Here is a 25,730-nt window from a genome sequence, read left to right on the forward strand (position 1 = left end):
TGTGTCGCCTAGAGGTACACTATACCAGCCTTCTGAGTGGACAGTACCCTTTGAACCAACCCTTGCTTTATTTTATTGCCTAGGCCATTGACGTACCAGGTCATGCATGTCATACAAAGTGCCATTGTGTACAGCTTTTACTGTTCACTGTTGTGACCTGTTCAGCAGGAGTGTGCCAGTAGGTCCCCTTTTCAGCCATTTTGATGCCTCTTTTGTCCTTGCAGGTAACATATAATTATGAATTATCCCAACTTTCCCCCACCTCACATCTTCATGCCAAAGCCTTCACCCATACAATAGCAATTAAGTTTTTTGATTTTTGGATAAGACTCTTTATATTATCATCTAGTTGCCTCTGGTGGACTTGGTGCTACTGGTTTTAGTCTGGCCCGTATACTTTTCCTTCTCTTAGTTAGGGAAGTTACACCTGTTAGTGATCCCCTTCCTTGTACCTGTCCCACTATGGCTTTTTCCAGCCGAATGAACCCACCTCTCTTCCCTCTGGCAGACTTGTCACTCATGTGCCATAACATGTTAGTTGACCAGCTATGCACTTATGCATGTTCAGCGTCAGCATTCAAGAAAGAACCCTCAGTTACATGCACGTTCCCCTAACCTTCCAGCCACCAATTTGGATTTTCCAAAAGTCCGAAGTCTCTGAACCTTCCTTTGGGCATCTTACGGGGTCCTTCCACTGTTTCGACAAGCCTTTTCCTAATTCATTCCCTCTTGGGCCTCATCCATTGCTGTGAAATAGCTAGCTTTCCTCTGCCATGCCTCTCTGCTTAGCAGGGTACAGCATCATGTGTATTACATTGCTTGTTCATAGTTGTGTTGTTCCTGAACTGCTTGCGTGAAGCCGGGAATATCCGGATCTGGGTGTTTTCATATTGTAAGGGGCTTTTACTCTATTGCTGCCTGCAGTATGCCATCTTTGTCCTCTCAGTTGAAGATGTTGGCTTTTATTGCTGTAGGTTTACTCCTCCCCCCAGGTTTGGTAGAAACATTGGTGCCCTGTGGGCTCTTTCTGCAGAGAAGAATTTTGATCGTCCCCGCAGCTGGATCGTATCCAGGTGTAGGGACTCTACAAAAAATTAAACCAAGGATCCCTCTACCTGATCTAAAACCCCCGCAAGTTGCCCACTGCTTCATCCTCAATTGCTTTTAGCCCTAGTTGTTTTCTCGGTCGTTTGATTATTTCTCCATGTTGTTTTATGTCTGGGGCGTGTTCTACTGTCATTTTTTTCCACCACCTCCGTACGGCTGGACATTTTTCAAAGATCTGCCCTAATGAGATTAATGTCCAGTGTCACAATATCTATTTTTATTGTAATTCAGTTCTTGAACTCAGGCTGGTGCTAGGATTCCACTTAACGATGGTTCTTGTCCATTCTGTTTGTCCACTTTGGATATGAGGCTTCCCATGCTTGACTCCTAGTTTTGTGTTTGGTGGGGGCTATTAAGAGGGCATACTTCTACAGTCTGTTTTGTTGGGAGGATCTTGCAGCTCTGTAGTGTCCTATTCCGCATGGATATAAGCTGTGATTGTATACTCCTGTCATTGCCCCCCACTTGCACTTTGCCTCCTCGTCACTCCCCGAGAAAACCATTTGCTATCACTTCTAGCGGCACCACCAGTTTTTCACCTTCAACCCGATCGTGTACATCCTGTAGACTGTCCTAAAAGTGTTGTGTCCAAAATTGAAAAACACATTAAAACACCTACTTTAAATTTTAAAATCTGCACCTCTTTCATTTCACAGGTCCAAAGAATCCTTCTTCTGGAGAAGTTCATATCTGGGTGAAGGATACCAAAGATTTGCCTCAGCTTCGGCCATCGGGTGTTGACTCTTTTGTAAAATGGTATGTTCCTGCATAACAAGCCTTAGGTACAAATGTAAGCACTGCACTTGTTTGTGCCTATATTGAAGCACAATTGACCACAAGAGCAAATATGCCATAATGCAAGTAATTTCTTGCAAATGCAGACGCTGTGCACTTCCATTAAAGACAGTTTACTCTTCTTACTTTAGAGTGTGGGAGTAAAAAAGTACAAATAGGTATTTGTGCAAAAACGGTAAGTAGATGTAAAGCCTATCTGCACTATGGTATAAGAGAAAAGCTGACCATCAGAAAGAGGGATTTAGGCATTCTAATGGGACTGTCTATGGAAAGACAATAGAAGCCAAGGGTATGTGTTGGTCTACAAGGTAAGCGCGTTACAGGGAGAGATGACCCAAGATTTGCCTCCGATACTGAAAACCAAGTTACCAAAGGAAGGTCATCAGAGCTCAGAGGAACGGAAGGTTATTCGTTTTTTTGGATCTAGGTTTTCTCCGAGCTAACAAGACATCAGTTGTTGGTACTTACATTTAACTCCTGTTTATTTTTGTTGTACCTGGAACTAAAGAATGTCTTTCTAAGTGTGTGAGGCACTTTTCATTTTCTGCTTCATCTAAGAAACCAAGCAATATACCACTTGTTACTCAAAACCATTATTAAATCAAGCTTTGAGTGTATTCTGTGAGAACTGTATTGCCTACCTGTAGATGAATTAGCCATTCATAGTCTTTTGATATCTCATTATCAAATGATTGATTCTTGAAATTATTAGTGTTCAATGTAACATATACAGTTTTTGCACAGTAATTCTTAGATGAAGATCAAATACATTCACAAAAAGATGAAATCACCAATGATGGAGAAAGTTACTATTACAAAAGGTAACCTATGTGGAAGTATTTATACAACTCGGTTATTTTCTGCATTGTCAGCACAGACATCAGTTTTGTGTTTTTTTCCTTCTTTCAGTTATGTGCTTCCCGACACGAGTAAGAAGAGTTATCAGAAGACTCGAGTCATAAAGAAAGACCCCAACCCGGTTTTTAACCACACTATCGTTTACGACGGGTTCCATACGGAGGATCTGAAGGACGCCTGTGTTGAACTGACCATATGGGACCACGAAAAACTGACCAACCATTTTCTGGGGGGCATCCGATTGGGACTTGGTTCTGGTAAGCAGACATCTTTACCAAGTTCTGCCCTTCTCTGCACTTTGAAGTTCTTTGTGACATTCTTATTCTTTTGGAAAATAAATTATAAGCTTCTAGGCACACATAAGGCAGTGCGGTGAACCTTCTGCCACCAGAACTTGAAAGCAGAAGGTATTCCAGCTCACTACGAAATGTGTATCGTGAACATAAAGAACATTTCCTACTTTAGATAGTGGACAGGGGACTAGCCATAAGGAGACTGTGGTTGAGAATGCAAAAGAAGAGGAAAACTGTGAGGTAAAGGAGTTGGGATGGGGCATGAGGAGGTACAGAAGTGGCTCTGAGAGTGGTCATTTTAGGAGTTAAGGAGTTGTTAAACTAATATCATATGTCATCATGACATTGTGAAAAATCATCATGTCAGGTTTGATGTGTGAGAACATTGCTAAGGTTTATGAAAGCCAGCAAAGTAAGCTCAGTTACATTTCTTTTCTGCACTCTTTCTGACACTCTCTAGATATATGCTAACATCCACTCTTCTACAGATGCTGAAAATCCACAGAGGCAGTCAAAATATATTCATGCAAAACTGACTTCTAGGATTAATAGTATTTTATTCAGTTTGCTTATTTTTCCATGCATGTATTTCGTGATTCTGTCAATTAAATTGTGGATAACTTTGGTTTTTGATTTGTAAATAGCTGTATGTTACCCTTATGTGTGCAGCTGATAGAGCATTTATTTAGTAATTGCATCTATATAGCTAATAGTGCAGCAAAGGAATACTTCCGGAAAAAACCTCTAATATACTCTGGCTCTGTTCCATGGAGTTGTAAACAATTTATCTAACCCAAATGGTGTTTTGAATTGGCTTTGACGCACCTGGGTCCATAAATAAAATAAAGACTCCACTTACTAATGTCAGTGCATCCAGTAAATATTACAACATTGCTCCTAACGTCTGTAGTGCATTGCCTTGGAAGCCTGGAGATATGTAAAAAATTGGCTAAGAGTAGTCTCTTCCCCTCCCTGGGCACTTCAAAGCTGCATATTGTTTCACACTAGAGTTGGCAGAAAGACATGAAAATAAAAGGCAAGACAGGCAGAATAATGAAGGACTTCACAAAAGTGCAAACATGGTTTATAATAGGCTTGTTTTAGATTTATTGCATCATATAGGAAAAGGTTATTCAATATATAAAGACTCCTCTGATAGCTGTGACATCATGCCGTTGCTGATAAGCATCATGCAATATTTCTGAAGAGCCTCTTACTTTACTCCTCCTTCAGATGCTTCTGAGCCGGCAGCTTTTCACTCACCCCAGCCTGACGCCCCCTCCTTTGCTGAATTTGTTTTCTCATGCTCTGCGCTGATCATGCATCCAGCTTCCAAAAACCTCCCTCTGAACTACTCCTTTCTTAATCTCATACATTTAAAAACTGCAGATGCACTTCATGTTTATTGTGGCAACGGAGCATCTTCGTCTCCTACTTCAGTCCCTTTCTGTATCCTGACCGCAGGCCTTCTCTTTTTAATCCCTTGAACCTAAGTGTATTGGCTCTAAAGCCACCAAGATTCAAGTTATTTCCAATCCCTCAGGGAGAATAGTTTTTATGTTGAAGATCTCATGGAACAATTGACCCTCACAATTTATGCTTTCTAATAACCACATCTATGTTAGAGAATTCAACCTCCTTTCAATAATACAAATGACAGCTTTATTGACTTCTTACCACAATTGGTAATGTCTTTATTCAGCACTATTTGAAAGTCTTTCTGATCAAAGGGCCACTATGGACCTAATCCCTGCAAAATATACTTCTATCCTTCCAAAGAGCATGGTTATCGTAGACTGGTCTGATCATTATCCAATTTCCTTCTGAATCTCATTGTGAAGAACTTGCATTGCGGAACAGCCTAAGAACCAGAAAACGTAGGTTTAAGACGTGAGCGAAATTAACCTCAATGACCTTGCCACCAAATTTGCAACATATCTTCAACGTTTCCTTGGTGAACATGCTGTGAATGATGATAATATTACATTTCATTATCTTCTGTTTGAAATTGCAAATGACGCTGTGCTACTGAGGGATTACAGGTCTGGTCCCTGGTAGATTAAGGATTTGAATGATTAAACAAACTACTCAGAATGTCTGAACAGTTGTGGCTTCTCAACCATTCCAAGTCTAATCAAGAACACCTATATGCAGCAAGAAGGGTAAATGTGAAAATTATATTTTTCAAGCTTAATCAGCTGTTTTCTGTTCTCCAATTAAATTAGCTGGAAACAGGCTGAAAAACTATCCTTTGATTTCTGATGCTGCAAAGAAATGTGAAAAATGTAGATGATACCTTTACACTAAATTCACGGTTATTGAATACTTCCTTCCCTCACAAAAACTTGCATTACATTGTCATGGACAGTAGTGAGGGATTCGATTAATTCCTTGTAAATACATAGCGACACTCCTGTCACTTGCAGCTTCGTGTGTAAACAATATTGTGGTTGCAGATATGCTGAATAACGAGGAGTCTAGCGGAGATGAGCATAACAAGTGCCATCTCCAAAATTGAATGAAAAAAATGCTTTACATCAGATTCTCAAAGACTAGGCTACACTGTACCAAGAAAACCTCGGGTTCATAGACCTTTCTTCAGCATTTGATCTGGTGAACCGCTCCAAAATATGGAACATCCTCCTGGAAATGGGGATAGAGGCACCTTTAGTTTACTTCCTAAGCGACCTCCACCAGAATCTAAAAGCAGCAGTTAGGGTCACGCAGGAGGGTAGGTGCACGAGCAATTTTAATTCTAGGCGGGGTGTCAGACAAGGCTGTATTCTGGCACCCCTTCTATTCACAATATACATTAATGGCTTGGAAAAATCCTTGGCTGGGGTTAAGGCAGATATTCCGTGAGCGGGGGGATCGGGCATCCCGGTCCTCCTGTACACGGATGATGCCGTATTGATTGCCCGGACAGGGGTGGGCCTTCAAAGGCTGCTGGATAACTTCGGCACCTTTATGGAGTCAGTAGACCTAAAAGTTAACAGTAGCAAATCCTGCGTAATGATAGCGGGAAGTCGCAGGAAGATTAGTAAGGTCACCACATTTAGATGCCTGGGTAACCATCTCTCTAGGGTACCGGTGTTTAATTACCTAGGCGTCTTATTTGACGAAAAGGGTAATTGGCTCCCCCAGCAGAAACAGAAGAGTAATGCTGTTATAAGATCTACATCAGCCCTTCTTAGTTTTGTCCCCGGACAAGATCAACCGTTATTTCGGCCTGGATACCTCCAGCTGCCCACGATGTGCGCTGCTGAATGCAGATCTCCTACATATGCTGTGGACATGTCCCGAACTGCGGACGTACTGGCATGATGTCACTACATTGTTGACGAAAGGGACGGCATTGGAACTTCGTCACGACTGGGACACCTGTGTGCTGGGCCTGATTAACAGAACACAACACAATAAGGCCCACACCAGGTTCTGGGATCTGGGACTGATAACCGCCAAACGACTCATAACGCGACACTGGAAAGACACGGACCCACCACTGACGAAAAGCTGGTGTGCCTCCCTCACCTACTGGGCGACTGCAGAGGGCACAGTGTTACGCAGGGAAGAAACCGCGGGACGGAGAGCCATCCCGATAGCCCAGATTTGGGAGGGCATCCTACAAGCATTCACCAAGGCCTGCCACGACAAAGGGATGATGTAGGCTGGACGACGACCCACCCCCCTCCAACCCCCCCCATAGGGTGAAGGGACTCATCTGGGAAGAATGATGCACAGCAATAATGAGAAACCAGAGCCGCACACATACAGACATGAGCCACCGCCCCTGCGGACTCTCTCTCCCCCCTCCCCCCCGACCCCTCTCCTTTCCCCCTCTTCTCCCCCCCCCTCCCCACGCTCCTCCCTCCCTCCCCCCCCCCCCAGTCGGAAAGGGCCACATACGCGACCGACCCCAACGGAGCAACCCCGCCCCGGGCCTTGTAGCCTACACACACCGCCCGAACCGTTGCCCCGCAAATACCTGACGCCTCCACCCTACCTTGCCACACTACCTGGACCTTGAACGGCAGGAACCACAATGCAGCACCCCTTTCCCCCCCTCGAGTTAAGGTTCCCTACACCCCCAATTTCTTTCCTATTTCCTCCATTGGATCAGAGGTAGTTTCAGCAGACTGTCGCCCCCCCCAGTTGACTACGCTGCATCTGTTTTTCTTCAAATTTTTCTTTTTTCTGCACCTGACAAGCAAGCACAAGGTTGTAACCCACATGACGATCCCTGCCGCAACCCTCTACCACACCACGACAACACTCTTGAGTGTACTAGCCACCCACGGCACTCACATACGCCGCCCAGAGTCGGACCTGATCGGTAACACTCACCATTGAGAAACAACACATTGCATCACTGGCCGGAGGGTTGTGGGCAACAGGGGGACAGCCGACCAGAGGCACACCTGCCTTGAAGGGATGGGCCAGATACTCTGGTGGGATGGACACCGCAAAATATGTTGTAGTGCAATGAAAGAGTGTCATTTATAGAGAACGCCGAGACTGTCCCCATTACAGCTGATTGCGTTATTCGCTAATGATTGCATTTATTGGGTTTTCAGCCATCATCAACATTTGCACAGACATTGTACGAGCTGCTTAATTCACTGTTTCCCTTTCAAATTATGCTCACAAGAAATGTAACTGTATGTCAAGTGTTTCAATAAAACATATTTAAAAAAAAATAAAAAATCAGCCCTTCTTAGTTTTGCCAAAAGGTTGGGAGCTAGACCAATGGAGGCCATGCTAAAAAGATATAAGTCTAAATGCTGCGCAATCACATCATATGGGGCCTCTATATGGGGATACGCTTCTGTCAGCAAAATCCAACTTGTGGAAAACAGATTTCTTAGATCCTTGTTGTCGGTTCCACAGTCAACCCCAACTATACATTCTGAATTAGGTCTCGGTTACATCACAGATCATTTAAAAACAGCTCCCCTGATTTGCTGGGCAAATACGTGGCTTAATGAGGAAATTACCCTTAACCATCTCATCCTCAAAGATTGCTTAGCCCTGGAGAAGGCAGAGGGAATCCCATGGCTGGCATATGTTAGAGCGGCGTGTGTCAGAATGGGCCGACCTGAATTTATACAGCCCCAGAGGGAATTAAGAAAGAGGACGTGGCTTGGATCAAACATAATTTTAGAATCCTGTTGGAGGCAGATAGAGATGAAGAGGAGCTTAAATAAAAGGGCGCAAGAAGTATTTACCTTTTACAGTCTTCCCCCTCAATAGAACCCTATTTAAAGATTGTCACGAAACCCTTCCATCGTTTTTGTTGACAAGATTTAGGTTCAATTTAATACACTTGACCTTAGGTTCCTTTTCGCACTGGGCTAAACCTGAAGAATCTGCACCATGCTCCTGTGATAATTTTTCCACACAAGACCCACTCCACTTAATTATGTTTTGTGAAAAGTATTCTGTGGCCCGTAAAAAAATTCTATTTCCCATACTACGAGAAGCAGGCTTCTTGCAAGTAAGACCAGCTCTCTTACACTTGCAACTACTGAGTAGCGTGCACACCATTTTTAGTGTAGCAAGTTTCCTGGTGGCAGCAGTGAGGATTAATAAATAAAGTGGGAACACCTGTTTACTTCAAAGCACAGTAGGAAGAGAAGGGGGCATTCAGGTATAAAGCATGGTAATACAATAACTGCACTTTTGTTTTTAAAATTGTAGTTTTTAACAGAGGTGTTACAAAGATTAACATTTGCACAAATCATGAATTGCAATTTTTTGTGTATATATCTGATAATCTGTAAAACTTTGCACAACTATTTATCTGTACATAGTATATTTTATAAACTAGTTTTTATAGCAGTGCTATAAAGTTTGCTATTTGCACAAATCATGCACAAATCATGAACTGTAATTATTGTGTATATGTATGAACAGCTGCTAAAACTCTGCACACCTATTTATTTGTATATTACATTTTAAACTTTTTTGCAACTTGTATGTATGAATGTTTTGATGCTGCTTTTATGATTTTAATTAATCGAAATAAAGACTTTTGACTGACTGACTGACGGACTGACTGGTTTGAATCATAATGCTCCCCGTAAGATCCAGAAACATCTTTGATGGAGGTTCACCATCATCGAATTTCCTGAGTATATCATTTATTGATTAGATAGCGCAAGGGAACTTTAACCCCCAATACCCGATCTATTTCAACTAAACAAAACAAATCTTGGACCAATAATACTGATTGAACTGGACAACTAAAATTACAATATCACCGGCTCCTTTACAAGAAGGTACCACTTCATAGGAAAATAGACTGGAAACATAAAGAAAACGTAATAAACTTGAGGAGCACATTTGAATATAGAAGATGATGATGATGATGACAGCATATTCAGCGAGCTCCATCCCTGAAAACAGCCAACTTACCATCATACAGCAACATCCTGTGGTTCGTCTATGCCCCACCCGGGTGCACTACCTAGAGTTATTATCACCTACATCTTTAACTTCAGAGAGGTGATCCTTCAGGTGGCCAGGAAACATGCCCCACTGTTTTCTGCACAAACAGAAACATTTTATTCTATCCTTACATTAAACAAGTGGTCTAACTGTAAAGATAAAAGTTTGAGACAGTAAAAGAAGAATGCAGGAAGCGGGAATAAGCTTCATTAATCTGATCCCAACCAAATTTCAAATTCTTGCAGAGGAAAAATCCAGGCCCTTTTTATATCAGCTGAAGCATAAGATTGCTTGGAATGTTGACACCTGGCTGGAGACCCTGGGGCAAAACTGAGCCAACATAAAGCAAAGAAACATCTAGCGCCACTCTTGTCCAAACCAGTTAAGGAAAAAGAGAGCAAGGAGATGACATAACTATCAGAGCTGCAAGACATTTATATAAAACTGTCATGAGCACAACAAGAGCTGGGTGGAAATATGCTTGGCTAGGAGCTCAAATTGTTCCTCTTTCAGAAAGGTGACTGTAATGTGGCAAAAGATTGACCTATTACCTTTCTTGACAGTATCCAAAACTGTCTGCTTGCACATTGTTGTGTAGACTTGAGAATTTGGTGGAGGAGAATAGGATTCTGTCCCATTGTCAAGCAAGCTTTCATAAAAGTAATTAGCACTATAAATAGTCTTTTAGATTTTTCCTTATCAAAATATGTTGTGCTAAGGATAGAGTAAATGTATGCGGTATTTGTTTATCTTCGCTGCGCCTTCCACAATGTTCCAAGGGATCCTTTGTGGTCTTCCTTACTCAAGCAGGGAATCCTACAGAGTGACCTACATATGAAGAGTAGGCTCCATGAGGGTAGTTTTGCCAGGATTTGATGGGGCCCTGCTTAGGAATCCTCCATACCCTTGTAGGTCGGCAACGGAGCTTGACAGGGCTATTCGTTGCCTCTCTTGCTAATTCCTTTATATATGAATAAGGTGATTTAAGCTGTTGAGTTCTTTGTTATTGAAGCCCCCTCTATTAGAGGCAAAAACCTTTTGGCACTCTTGTTTACCAATAAAATCCTTTTGGTGTCTATAAATCCCATGGCACTACAGATTATATTTGAAAAGTCTGGTGAGTTTTGCCACAATAAAGGTTTATCAGTTAACACAGACAAGACAAGACTGATGGTGTTTATGCCATAAAAAGGTGTAAAAAATACTTTTAAGGTAAACTCCACTACGTCCATCAAATGCAGGAGTTTACTTATTTAGGAATTGCTTTTTCCCAAGATCTAAAATGGAAAAAGCAAATGAATAAGTCATGAGGCATGGTAGAGCAAGATCCCTGGGCCATTTTGCACTTCTCCTTTGTCAAGGGTGGCCTGTTAATTTCCCCATGAGTGGAAGTCTATAAAGTGCAGATTCAAAGCACAACATGCTGCACTATTGGGATACATTGATGTGTCTGATTTGTATAGATACGTAGGAATGTTCCTGAAGCGCCTCCTTAGATTGCCCATAGCTCTGTCCATTCCATTATATACTGATCTTGTGATTATTGCATCTATTGGTATGTTATGTTATAACAATTTATATAGCGCACTAATACCCATAGGTGTCTAGGCGCTTATTGTTGAACTAAGACTTATCCTGTGTTGGGTATTATGGTGGGGCACACCAAAGCTGAGCTATTTCTGAGAGGCACTCTGGGAAGTCCTAAAGCTAGAGGGAAGCAATTGTTGGGCTGGTTCAGGCACACTCAGGAGGAGTTACTTCTGAATCTGGGCATGTCTGAACTGGGATCATTACCTGATTTGATTACCCCTTATTTAAAGGTGCATTCAAAATCTGGATATGGGTGGCATAGCTACGAATTCATTGTTCAGGAGACTAACAACAAACTTTCTGAGTTGGAAATGTGTTCTATTTGTGAATATTATTAAGACAATATCCAACCTGTGGCAGCCAAAGTTTTAGATTTTAAAAACAGTTTGGAATTTTACCAGTGAATACAATGTTTACTTATAAATGGGAGAGTGCCTGTTTAGAATCACAATACTGTGATGTTTGTCCTGACCAGATGGGAGATAAACAGCACTTTCAGTTGTTTTACCCAGTTTATGCTAACACGAGGATAAAATGGCTTAAAAAATTGCTCATTATTAATTCTATAAGGATAGGGGCACATGCTGTGGGTTAGATAAAACTGATGCTACGTTGGTTGGTGGTCTTTGCCCTCCCACTGTTTTTATTGTCCGCATGGAATTCAAGAAGACGTTTTAAAAAGTGAATGATATTTTACTTTTTATTAGGTGTATTGGGAGAGCCTCATTCAAGATTTTAATGAGCAATGCTCATTGATAGCTGTTTTTGCTTTTTTTTTTTATACACAGCCGTGTCTGCGGGGTCCTATTATGACCTTTCATTATAAGTATTTTATTGTACAGTTTTCTTAATTGTTATTGTTAACGTTTTATATTTAGTGCATTTTATGATATCAAGTTTGATATTTTTTCCTAAAAATTAATTGAATTGAGAAGATCTTATTACTCTGCCTCAAAAATTGTACGTTTAAAACACTCGAAGCAGCTGATGTGCGCCACTAAGATTTTTTTTCCTGAACGCATAAATAAATGTAGCAGAAGAGTTCCACCAAATTATTTCTTAGCTACAGTCTCCTTACGCATTACTTACTCTGCTTGTAGCATCTCACAATTTATTGAATGACCTTTCTACCTTTTTTGAAAGTAAAATTCCGAAACACAAAATGGCATTGAACTGGAGAGCATTTTCAAGCCATTGCTGTGTCTAGTTTGACACCGATCCGGCTCTGCCTGAAATTCTGCTTGATAATTTTCAATCATTTGTTGACTTTCTCGTTGTCTTTAAGCATACTGGGGCCGATTCACAGAACTAATTTAAGACAAAATCCTAAACTTACTACTTTTGGTAGTCACAGAAGTTAGGATTTTGTCTTAAGTTTGTCCTAAGACAAATTTAAGACAGACTTAGGACAGAATCCTAACTTAAGTCTGTCTTAAGTCTGTCTTAAGTTTGTCTTAAGACAAACTTAAGACAAAATCCCAATTTTGTGTATACCAAAAGTAGAAAGTTTAGGATTTTGTCTTAAGTTAGTTCTGTGAATCAGGCCCACACAGTGCACTGCTGTCTTTTAACTAGGTTTGTGCTATGCAAATCCTAAATGCATACGCACATATATATGTATGTATGTATATGGTATTTCAATAGTGTAAACCTAACCAAAGGGCAGCAGACTGCTGTACAGGGTCAAACCAAGCATAAAGTCAACGAGAGATAGGAGAAGTATCCGGGTTGTGGACAGGTATTTCATAGGGATGTTGTTCCAAATCCTGGGTGCATAGATTCATAGACCTGCTGCCTTGTCTGGAGTCCGATAGTGTCCTGGCTGGTGCTGTGCAGAGAACCACCAGAGATGATGAGCTTCTCTGCCTGATACTGGTGGTGTTGGTCGTGATGTCTTTGTAAATGAGCAGCTAGTTTTGAAGATGGGGCCCAGCCAGCAAGGGAAGCAATGGAGTTATAGCAGGGATTAAGGCAATCCCTGAAGAGACCAGTTTAACAATATCCACTCTTCTGTCTCTACCAATGATATTGTTCTTACTAAGTGGATGAAAGCATTGACTGGTACTGTACTTGACATCCTTCTCACCCTATTTCACTACTCACTGAATTGTGACATCATGCCCTTGCAGTGGAAATCTGCTATTGTGAAACCTCTTCTCAAAAAAACACATTCTAGACCATAATGAACTGAGCAACTACAGGCACATTTCCCTACTTCCTCATTTGGGCAAAATCCTGGAGAAATTACCACCAGCTAAACTACTTCTTCCAGCTGGTTCATGTTTATACATGTATGCAGGTGACACCTCAACTGATCATTAGTTTGGTACATTCTTCAAAATCTATGTCCTCGCCACTCTCATTAGCTCGGAGGTGGATGGCTATTAATTCTATTAAATTAAATGTATATCAAAAGTGGAACTTATTTCTCTTGACCTCTTCTGCTTCTTCCATCTTTGACCTATGAGAATGGCCCTCTACTGTGGGCCCAGTACCTACATCAGTGGCCTTGGTTCATAACCCGGCCATCTATACAGGTGCTCGCTCTCCCTTAACTCACAGACTGCCAAGGTAACCATTGCTTGCCTTGTCTAACCAAAAAACTTCATTGATAGTTCTCATCATGTTCAATTCATCAATGCGTTGGTCCAGGATCAATTGGACTTTGGCAACTCCATTAACTTAGCATTGATTAAAAATCTCTGCATCAACTCCAGTTAGTACAAAATAGTACTGCACATGAGATAACCGGTTCTGGTGGCGCAGTGGACTAATGCATCCACTGTAGGGGCCTGTGTTTGACCTCATGGTCCCAGGTTCTAATCCCAGCGGGTCCACTCAGCCTTTCATCCATCTGAGGTCAATAAAATGAGTATCATTGAGTTGGGTAACAATATACATCGGTTATTCAGCGCCTTGAGACCTTCGGGTGATACATGTGCTTCACAAATGTACATGTTATGTTATGTTTATGTTATAACCAATATGCTTAGGCATGGACATATTACTCTTGTTTCCATAAAAGTTGCATTGATTGTCAAGTTGCTGCAGAGATGTTTTTAAAGCACTGATGAGTGTCCACTGAGCCAAATAAGTGTTTTTTTTTAAAAAGCAACAGGCATTCTCCATCTGAGCACCAAAGATATGGAAATACATTCCTATATCCAACAGGATTGTTCCAAAACTGCTACAACTTAAGTGCGAGATTAAGATGCCCTTCTTTAAATAACACTACATCATGAGGTAATAATAATCTACTTTTGCTTTCAGAAACTAGCTAGCTCTCTAATAACACGTTGTTAGAAATGGGGGTCTCTAGTTGTCAAGGTGAGCAGCCTTTACAACGCGGGCATTACCACGTGTTGCCATTACTACTCTGCTTTTACAGCGCAAGTCGTACCAACGACTTGCGCTGGAGGGCGCTGTTGGATAGGGAATAGTTTCATTTTCTATTCCAACACCTTCCCTACTGTAACGTGGGCTGGAGTTGGAATACAAAATTAAACTATTCCACTATCCAGCGCTTACAGCGCAAGTCGTTGTAACAACTTGCATTGTAAAAACAGCGTTGTAATGGCACGCGTGGTAATAGCCCGCGTTGTAGTGTCATACAACCAGTTGGCAATGGTTTGCACCATTGTCCAAGTAGGGACCCTTCTTCCTAGTCAGGGTAGGGGGGATACACTTCTAAAATAACCCCTGCTCAACTGCTTGGTTGCTTGGCACAAGCCAAGAAGATTATCTTAGAGGCAGTGTGTAGAGCATTTGTGAACACATACAGTAATACAGTGAAAACACTACAAATGGACACCACACCAGTTTAGAGAAATAAGTAATCTTTATCTAAACCAAACAAGACCAAAACGACACAAACCCACAATAAAGTAATCAAAATTTGACTTTTAAAAGGTAGAAACAGTTCTGTTCAAAGCAAATTGTAGATGCAACACTTTTCACACAAAGTACCTTGGATGCGTCAAAATCATTAACAAAAACAGCTGCAGGAAAGGTGATGCGTTGGTTCCTTACGTGCAGGTAAAAAGATGCGTCAGTTCCTTACTCCAGTGGAGGTGATGTGTCGGCTCCTTACTGCCACGCAGGAGAGGTGATGAGTCAGTTCCTTACTAAAGGGTAGGTGATGCGTTGGTTTCTTACTCTGCGCGGAGGTGATGCGTCGGTTTCTTACTGTGGCCCCAGTGTTGATGTAGACTTGGCGCCCCAGTGCGATGCATGAGGATTGGGGATGCATCAGTTCTCGATGCGGCAAAGGCGCTTTCGTTGAATTCTTCAGCCATGTTCCCACGATGCGTTGGTTCATGCAGCCGCACAGCAGGGACTGCAGCGGAATCAGTGTGTGGTCTCGGCCTTCGTAGATCGGTGCACTCGATGCAGGGTGCAGCGATTTCTCGAGCCAAAGGCCCTGAACAGCAGAAGGCACCTCTTAGTAGGTCAGAACTCTCAGCAAGAGAGTTCAGGGGAGCTGAGGGTGACGTCTTTGTATCTCTGAGACTTCAAAAACAGGAGGCAAGCTCTACATCAAGCCCTTAAAGATCTTCCTCAAGCAAGGGACACAGCACACAGCAAAGTCCTTGTCCTTTCCTTGGCAGAAACAGCCACTGCAGGCCAACCCCAGACAGCACACAGCAAAGGGGCAATACTTCTCCTCAGTTTCTCCAGCTCTTCTCCTTGGAAAAGGTTCCTCTTGAATTCCAGAATCAATCTAAAGGTCAGGAGTCTGGAACCCACTCTTTATATCACTAAGGGGCATATTACCGAGGAGTGCGTTAGAAAACGCACAACGCACATTCCCGTATCGCCGGCTATCGCCGGATTTCATCGCCTTTTTAGCAGGCAATTATCAATGCGCATAAGGAAGGCGAATAGAAATCCGCTGATAGTCGGCGTTATGGCACATTAGCGCATGAAAACAAACTTTAATAATATGGGGGGGTGGATTCAGCTTTATGATCCACACCCCCATGTTAACAATGCCTAACGCCTGGCTAATAGGGCTCTAGCAGTATCTCCGCTTTCTCGGCACAATTCGCCGAGAAAGCAGCGATACTAGCCCTTAGTAATATGCTCCTAAATCCTTTGGTCTCTAGTGGCAGAGAAGCTCTTTGCCCAGTCAAAACCAGTTCTGTCTTCTCTGGTGCAGCTTCCTGGCAGGGGGTGGAGACAGCATTGTCAAAGGTAGACCAGGCCTATTCAGGTATGAAAGAAATATCCTTCCCCTACTCTGAATGCAGCCCAGGTCTATTCAGCCCAGCCCTGACTCACCCTGGAAAGGTATGACACACCTCCCTGTCAAGGTCAAGCTACGTCGTCCCTTACCTTGGGCTGGACCAGGAATCTCTTGGACGACGTAGAAGATTTCGCAGAGACGCAAGGGACCAAACTTCCAAAAAGTCTAATTATAAACTTACTGATCTCAAATTACAGTTAGATTAAACTTAGACTTAAAGGAAGGAGGCCGGTACTGGACGTCGTGAATAGGACGTTGACTTGCTGTCGACCTACGAAACAACAAGCAGGATGGACGTTAATGGTACTCTAGATTCTTTCCTTAAAGTTTCTTACACTACCTCCCCTGACCCGTCCCTAGAAGGTTTCACTTAACCTAATCTACAAGTCTCCTACCTGCAATCAGCAAGGTTCTGGCTTGGTCCAGTATTTCTTTTGGACAGGTGTCGTCGAAGAGATAGATGAAGTTCTGTCTTGAGGGGGCGGATTTAGTAGGCCTGAAAGCAAAACAAATGTATCACTTAGCAAAGGTTTTTTTTTATCAACAGAAGGATAAGAACTCCTTCCTCTATCTGAAACGTACTTGTGAATATCTTCTTGTAGACCCGATAATGTTCCTTAATTCACTTGTGCACCAACCTGTGGACTACACAAAAAGAAAAGAAGACACCCTTCCCTATATAGATATCACAAGGGGAATCTGCGCAATACCTTTCTTTCGAATATAATATTGTTATTGAAACCTGAACACTTACAATACCTTCTTGAAGTGTTCAATCCTTTTTCAAATCTGAACCCAGTACAATAAGCTCTTGTAACAATCGAATGACATGAAAAAACACAAAATTACTGATTTTGCACACAATACTTCAGAAAATAGGGAATAGGTTTCCTCTTGTCTTTTCTACTCTTCAAGAATAATTTGTCTCAGTTAGCAATTCAGCTTCAAAGTCTTGAGGATTTGCTTGGTTACTTTCTTGCGATGGGCGCCATATTTTTAAAAGAAACAAAGTACTTATCTTGTCTTCTGAAAGTCTTCTCCAGAACAGGTGACAGGAAAGTGCAGGAAATGTTTGTAATCCCCTTGGAAAACAAACCGGAGTGTTAATCGAGGCTTCCAGGCGAGGCAGGATGAAGGAGTCTTCAGACGCGATGTCTCTTCCTGGAAATCCGCGAGGCAAAGCGGATTCCAGAAGCCTGGGTGCGGTTTAAATAGAGACCGCACCCAGGAAAGTAGTGCACGCAAGCTGCCGAGGGTTGCAGATGAAGCAATCCATGCGCGCAGAACACGTGCGTGTGAAATCCTTCAAGGGGCAAATCGCGCACCAAATAGATGCGTGCCAAAACCTTCAGACCGGCTCCTAGTGCACCAAATGGATGCGTGTGCTAGCAGCTCAAATAAAACAGTTAAGATCACTCCCAGAAACATAGCAATACTTAAAACCCGTGGCAACATGCAAGTATTACATTACAATGGCAGAATAAAAGTGAAATAAAAAGCATCACACATCACATACATTACGGTCGTGCAGGTGCACGGGATTGGGGTGGGTTTTTTAATGGGAAGCTAGTTTCTCTATCTTACCGGGATAGAGGATTCATGACACTCCCCCCCTCCAAGTGGCTGTCTGAACAGAATGCACATCCCAGCCCCTGTCACTCCAAAGATAGACAGGCAATCACAAACCTAGCAGAGGCACACAGGATGGCTACGCAAGAAAATGCCTATCTAAAAGTGGTATTTTTGAACACAGAATGCAAAAATCATCCTCACTAAAAGATGCATCTTTGTATTAGGAGTGCAGGTGTACTAAACTTTATCTTCGTATCTAGTCCCAGTGGGAAGTTATATTTATAAGATGTCATAAATGAACTTCCATTCTATCCTATGAGACAGATAGCCTTTCAATAGTGAATAACAAAATTTTCAGTATTTCACTATCAGGACATGCCACACACATCAGGGCATGTTCTACCTTTCACATACACTTCAACCCGGCCAAAGGGGTACCTAGGGCCTACCTTAGAGGTGACTCACATGCAAGAAAAGGAAAGGTTAAGGCCTGGCAAGTGGATGCACTTGCCAGGTCGACATGGCAGTACCAAACTGCGCACAGACACTGCAGTGGCAGGTCTGAGTTACATTTTCAGGCTGTTTGTGCTGGTGGCACAATCAGTGCTGCTGGCCCACTAGCAGCATTTAATTTACAGGCTCTCTGCACACACAGTGCACTGTACTAGAGATTGAATAGTAAATCAAATATGCCAATAATGTAATCACCAATCCGTAACAACAATTTACAGGGAGCACTTGCAATTTGGCACTGAACAGCAGTGACAAAGTGCCCAACGCATCTAGACCAGCAAAAACAATGGCCAACACACAGCAAAATAACAGGAAACAAAGGCAAAAATACAGGGGAAACCCACGCCAATGTTGCAAGGTCTAACACACGTTAACTGCCTCTTTGCCTTAAACCCTGTACAGAGCTTTACTGCCTTTTGGCTAGGTTTGTGTTATATAGCTACCACATACAAATATGCACTCATTTATGCACACTAAACGTATGGCCAACACTTTTTCAAGCTGTACGCCATCTAGAACTCTCTGCTCTATACAACATTTTATACCTGTGGTCCCCAAAACCTGTTTAATTATTTACAGAGAAGCGGCATTTTCTGTAGCTGCAGCTAAAACGTGGAGCTTTTAACCTTGGCACACTGCGTTGAACCCTCTCTACCAAAACTCAGGAAATGTTTAAAAACATTTCAGTTTACTTAGGGGCCGATTAGGATGGCGAACGGATTGCCTCCGCCAGGCCGGTGGTAGCCACCGCCGGCCCTGCGGAGGCAATCCGTCCGCCATCCTCACAGAAAAGACCCCCCGCCACATTAGGATGGCTGGGGGGTCCGCGGCGGATGGCAAGACGTCCGCCGCTTTTCCGGCGGTCGCGAAAGTGCATACATATAGTGGCGGTGTCTGCGAGACACCGCCAGCCATATTATGATGCTGGCGGTCCTATGCCTTTCCACGGCGGCATTGCTGCTGTGAAAAGGCATACGGTCTTTGATTTGGGGGCCCGTTGCGGGCCCCCAGGGTGAAGGTGGGGGTGGGTGGTGCACATGGGGGGTACCTATGGTACCCCCCTGCATTTACATGTACAAATCGGCAGGCACCGCACGGTGCCTGCCGCTTTGTGCATGTAAATGTGAAACATGCTTTATTAAACTTGCGGCGGGTGCTGCTTCAAGCAGCACCCGCCTCAAGGTTAAAGATCCAGGATGTGACCGCCAGGGTGGCGGTCACATCCTAATTGCACCGTAGGGACCGCCGCTGCCCCTGCAGACTGTCCCTCCACCTCGGGGTGGCGGACGGACGCAGGTCTGTCCGCCATCTTAATCGGCCCCTAAGTAAGGTAATAACTCCTTGCTAGCACCAAGAACCGTTGCCAGTATGTGCACTGTATAAATACCTTACTATAGATCATAGACCAAATGAGCACCTTACAAGCCAAAGTAAATTGTGTCATCTAACAAACTGCGATCGAACAGGCCTTCCCGGCATTCTATCAAGACCTTTACAAAGCACTTCCTTCCCCCAAGCGTGAGGTTGAAGCCCCCCTCCTTCGGGATATCCACCCTGCTCTCTATTCCTGACTCATTGGCCCAAGCACTGGATCAGCCTCTGATGGTGGAGGAAATAGGGCTGGTTATATCTGACCTTCAGTCTGGGAAGACCCCCAGGGCTACTGGGTTCGCCATTGAATTCTTTAAAAGATATCGCACCCACTTGATACCAATCTTGTTAACCCTCTATACTGAAGCGTCGAAACGTGGCTCATTTCGCCAAGATCTTGACAATGCCACTATTGTGGTCATACCCAAGGCTGACCAGCCCGTGTTCCTGTGTTCCTCCTACCGGCCGATATCCCTTATTAACGTGGACATTAAGGCCCAGATGTATTAAGCCATTTAACATTTCTTAGCGGGCCGAATCACTATTTCAGCCCAGTAAGAAATGGTAAATAGCCTTTTCAGATGTGCAGAGGGCCAAACCCGGTCACAATTAGCGATTTCTACCCAGTAGAAATCACAAATTGCAATTTAGGAATTGCAAATAGGGATTACCTATTTGCGATTCCTAAAGCACATGTATGTAGCATTTCCGCAATGTGGATCGGGCAGTTAGGCTATGCTATTACCATCGACTTGAAGTCGATGGAAACCATGTGCAAAATTAAAACATAGATTTAAAAATGCATTTTTAATGTGACATGAAGGTCACATATGCCCATAGGGTTTATATGCACTTACATGTGCACTAATACATTTGTGGTGCCTCCAGGAGGGCCATAAGCCCAGAGGCACCCTTGGCTTTGCATTTCTTAAATTGCAATTTCCTATTAGTAAACCATTTCCTATTTTGCCCACAGGTGGAAATGCAATTGCATTTCCTATTTGCAATTCACTAATAGCGATTAGGAATTGCTATTAGGGAATCACACATTTAGTGCATATCCTTTTGCATTTTTTAATGACTATTACTATGGACTCCCTATCTAAAAAATGCAAACCAGAAGCTTTGTACATCTGGGCCTATGATCCTTGTGCATGACTTGGTGACTAGGTTGAGCTGGACACTGTCTTATTTGATCCACTCAGACCAATGCAGCTTTACGCCAGGCAGAAGTACCCAGCACTGCATCCAGAGGGTGCAACTGCCCCTCTCACAATCCGCTTGCCTGATTTATCCTCTGCCCCTCCGTCTTGTCGATTTCCAGAAGGCACCCGACTCGGTTTCATGGTCGTTTCTGACAACTGCACTCAAACGGGCTGGCTTCGGACCCTCCTTCCATAGACTCGTGGGTCTCCTCTACAATAACCCTAGCGCCCAAGTCTGAGGCAATGGTGTCCTTTCTCAACCCTTCCTCATCTGCAGAGGCACTCAACAGGACTGTCCTCTTTCCCCTTCATTGTCTGCCCTCGCACTTGAGCCTGATACTGTGCCATGCTCTGGTTAAGGGATGGCAGTGTAAGGGTGCCATTGAGGACCGCATTGCTCTTCATGCACATGATGCCCTGCTCTTCCTCTGGGACCCACAGTATCCAGGCCCTAGATGCTTTGAAATCCTCTATCTTTATGGGGAGGCCCTAGGTTTGCCAATTAACATACGCAAACCACTTTTGGTGGTGGTGGCTGGAAATGCCGCTGGGCAGCACTTGTGGCCTGAGATACCGGTACGACAAAACTCCTTTAACTATCTTGGTATTCATATCTCCTGCCTCCCGGATCTGGCCTGGTCCCTCAATTTTCGACCCCTTGAATTGCCTTGGATTGCGTATATTCTGACAAACTTTCCCCATCTGATCCCTCAGACGTGGTTTCTGTCCCGGACTTTGAAGATTATGTCTGGGGCCACATTACGGATACAGTGCACTTTCCTTGTTTGCGCCACGGTGCACCTTTGAAAAGGTGCGCTGGGTACAAACAAGGAAAGTTCACCGTATTAGAATGAATGCGCTGCCCCAGAGCAGCCGCAAACTCTTCAATTGAAATACGGAGCAGCTGCTTATAACTGCTCCATGTTTCACTGTCCAGGTAGCAACCCGCTTGTACTTTTAAGAGGGATTAGAGATCCCCTGGCAGGCAAGCACAGTGAGTGACTGCACCCACCTGCAGGGGGATGTCTGTGAGGGGTCCATAGAAATCCCTTTCTCTCCCCAGAGGACTGCCTATTAGAGGCACACTTAAAGTGCCTCTGAACCCCTTCGCTGCGGAGGCTATTCCGCCGCAGCGCTAAGGGGGTGGGGGGGGGCTGCGCGGTGCACCCATGCTGGTGACGGTACCGCTCCGTCACCAGCCGCAGTCGCGCTGTGCTCATGACGGAGCGGTTCCTTCACGGCCCCGCCCGCTTAATGGAACGCTCAGCGCAGGCCCGGAATCCGCGCCTCGCAGGCGTGCCGAGCGGGCCGTGACGGAACCGCTCCGTCATCAGCACCGCCGACCACGGCTAATGACGAGCGGTTCCGTCACCAGCAGGGGAGGTGTTAAAGGTACTTTAAGTGTGGCACATTCCAGTGCTCCTCTTAAAGGCATGTTTTCCTCTGCGCCCACGTCGGTAATACAGTGCAGAGGCATAGTGATTCCCTTATTTACATGGGGCTACGATCCCATGCAAATGAGGGAACACCTCATTATGATATCACTGGTGCAACATGTGCGCTAGCGCTATCTGTATTACAGTAGGAGACGCAAAAACCTTTGTGGCCCCTTCTGTAATACTATTGTGCACCGAGGGTGCTTAGAACAGGCGCACGCACCTGTTGTGCTACTGGGGCCCCTTGTTTTCCTTGGGAACAGGCAATTATATGCTAACGTTTCTCTTTGAGAAGTCCCGAAAGCATATTACGTTATCCAGTTTTTACGTCATATTTTGATTTCACTCACAAAAGATGTTAAGGGCGAAAATGATAAGAAAAATTTGATTTTTCATTTGTGATATGGAACATTTACTGTAGAAATGAAAAAGTACAAAGTCCACAATTAATTGCAGTTTTCAGCGCAGTTTATTGTAAAATTATTTAAAAGACAGACTTGTAGTTTACTGTCTTGTAGAAGAATAAAGAGAGCTCGCTGTTACCCAGCACTAAATAGATTACCCTGAGGGATCCATTATGTGTGAACTGGAAAACAGACTGGTAATTCCACCTCCCTGAAATTATTGTGGGCATTGTAAACTATGAGAGGAGCAGAATTACTTCCCATTACATGTTTTGGGGGGCATTGCAGGTGGTTATCAGTATTTGGGCATCGATTTCCGCATGCTTTTGCCTAGTATTTCATCCAACATATTACTTGCTTTCAGGCCTGGTGGAACCCACTGGGCCCATGGGGTTCTAGTAGGATTTGTAATTCTGATGGAGCTGGTTACTGAAGTCATACCTGGCCTACAGGTAAAGAGCAGCTGATCACTGTAGGCACTAAGGCTATGCTGCACAGGGTTTTATATACCTACTGCGCCCTTCTGTGATGGATAAACTGTTTTCTTGCTATCTGTCAAAAATATTTATTGCACTTACAGCTAGGAAGGGGCAGTAGTCTTCCCAGCCTGAGGAACTCACATGCTTTAATACAGATTTACTTGTAATCATATAATCTCTCAAGTATTATGAGACAACAAAAAGCTACTGATTGTTTCACTTCTCAGACACTGATTGGCTGAAGAGAAATCACTTGCCTGAAGCTTCCACTGGATGGAGGGAGACCCAGAGGGGGCGGGGTCTCTGCAGTACAAGGAGGGCTGCTCAGTGACAGGTTGGGGGATAAACTAGGGCTTTGAGAAGCTGCTTTTTTTCATCCACTTCGTGAAGTTTGTGAAGTTTTTTGCTTGGACAATTATACATAGCCAAACTCAGCAAAAGGTAAACTTGCTGATAAATATTTTGCAACATTTACCGTTCTGTGTAGAAAAATGTTGCAAAATGTAAACATAAAGAGAAACATTCTGGAACACTTTTTATCTTGCATTGCTGTGAAAAATATCTTGTATCGCTGAAAAAGAATTGCTCAGGCGAAGGGAAACCAGCAAATTTCATAAACTTTGCAATGGGAAAAAAGCAGAAACGTCACTGGTGAAAAAAATCGAATTTGTACATCTTTTGTGATATGCACCTTTCAGATCAAAGTAATCATTAGTGTTTGTAAGCTAGTTTTTTTTTTGATTAACCATATCCTGACTCGGGTCATGCAAGCATGTCAGAATATTTTGTGGAAACCAAGGCCAAGATGTTGGTCACAAGGACCAGTTTCTAAATTTAAAAAATGTCCTTAAGGAAGGAGAAATCAGTCAGTTCCCCTAGAACTGTGTAATGATGTTAGGCATGTTAGCTTCCACGAATAAGCAAGAGTAGGGTTGCAGGTTTTATTAGAGACATTTATAAAGCGAAAACACGGCCCAGTAGAACAAGGTCTTTACCTCCCTACAGGGATACTCTAAGAAGGTTACACTTTAGCCTGGACTAACCATTGGCCTGCTGCCTGTAAGCTCAACACATTGTTAAGACATCTTCCTACTGCTGTTTACGTCCCACAGGGACAGGAAACAATTCACACACTCTATGCATGAGGGTCAATTCTCCAACTGAAAAGGCTTCTGGGCGCTGAAACCACCTCTGAAGAATTACTACGTGTATCCACTACTGCCCTCTCTATTATAAATCAAGTGTCCCCTTTACAGACAACACTCCCAACAAGCACCCTGGTTTACAAGTGAGGCTCAAAGGGAGAAAAGATTATCCTGGCTTTTAGAAAAGAAGGAGATTCTAACACTCTACTGCAGATTCTAACACACTATGCCCTGCCCAACCATAAAAGGTCTACTAAGGCATTTATTTGCCCAAGATGGGTTATCGGCACAGTTGGATCCCTAAACCCTCTTACTCGGCATAGTCCATTCCATTTCAGTCCATGGAGAAACACTGCTCTCTGCACAGCGCCAAAATCTTGCAGGAACTGTGCCAAATGTAGCTGATCTTTTTTGGAGAAAGAAAAGAATATATATAAATATATCGCTGAAAAAGCAAAGGCTAAAATAGCGTGATAATTAGATGAAGATGGCAGTTTTAAAAAATGCAGTTTTAAACATTACAAAACCATTGGAATTCACCAGTTATAGTTATTTCAAGTAACTATAACTCGTGCCCTAAGGTAACTATAACTCATGCTTCCACGCAGGATCCGGCTTTTTTGTTGTTTATTTAAAGGGTGCCCACACAGGAAACCCAGACCTGTATTTTGCTTGGGGCTGGAGGGGAGTCCCAGGGCTCTCTATGCACCGTCTGCTTCCTGCTCCTGCAGGAGCTAGCATTTTTCATTTTTTTTTTTTAAATCGGCCGCCCCAGCACCCGCCCGGGGCATCCCACAACTAGTGCCTTGTTGGAGGCTGTGGGAGAGACTCAGAGTCCCCGGAGCCCTGCTGGCTCCACACATGCACCCATTCACCCATGCATCGCTGCACCCATTCTGGGTGCAGCGAGAGCCAGCTTTGCTCTAGCTCTTCGGAGCAGTTTTCTTTTGCTCTCTCTGAGTGGGAGCAACTCTCTGTATCTTCCTGCCAGAGAGTGCGGGCAAGAAAAAGTTTTGTGCTCACATCTGGCAGGTCCAAATTTGTGCTCCTGCGGGGTGGAAGCACAGTACACGTTTCTTGCCTGCACTCTCAAGCAGGGATGGAGCCCCTGGGCCTGTTCAGGCATAATTTAAAAGACAGCCCGAATGGATGGGGTCCCCAGGGCCTATCACAAACTCAGTGAGTGGGCCCCCCATCCCTTTCAAAATATGTCAGCACCTGAAAAGGGGTCTCTGGGGCATTAAGGAGGGGTGCCACATGTCTTCTTTCT

The 25,730-nt window shown here is 43.6% G+C and overlaps 1 protein-coding gene across 10 annotated transcripts in view; it reads left to right on the forward strand.

Moving 5' to 3' along the window:
• The window catches only part of LOC147718541 (synaptotagmin-like protein 2), a 684,078-nt gene that overhangs the window by 622,149 nt on the left and 36,199 nt on the right, over positions 1 to 25,730 (forward strand). For all 10 annotated transcript variants that reach the window (XM_086918473.1, XM_086918472.1, XM_086918471.1 and 7 more), the window contains 2 exons: positions 1,764 to 1,863; positions 2,812 to 3,017. In XM_086918473.1, coding sequence (XP_086774599.1) covers positions 1,764 to 1,863; positions 2,812 to 3,017 — 306 coding nt within the window. The remainder of the gene's footprint in view (positions 1 to 1,763; positions 1,864 to 2,811; positions 3,018 to 25,730) is intronic.

Source organism: Lissotriton vulgaris, chromosome 4_1 (genome assembly GCF_964263255.1).
Source record: "Lissotriton vulgaris chromosome 4_1, aLisVul1.2, whole genome shotgun sequence".
Taxonomy (NCBI): domain Eukaryota; kingdom Metazoa; phylum Chordata; class Amphibia; order Caudata; family Salamandridae; genus Lissotriton; species Lissotriton vulgaris.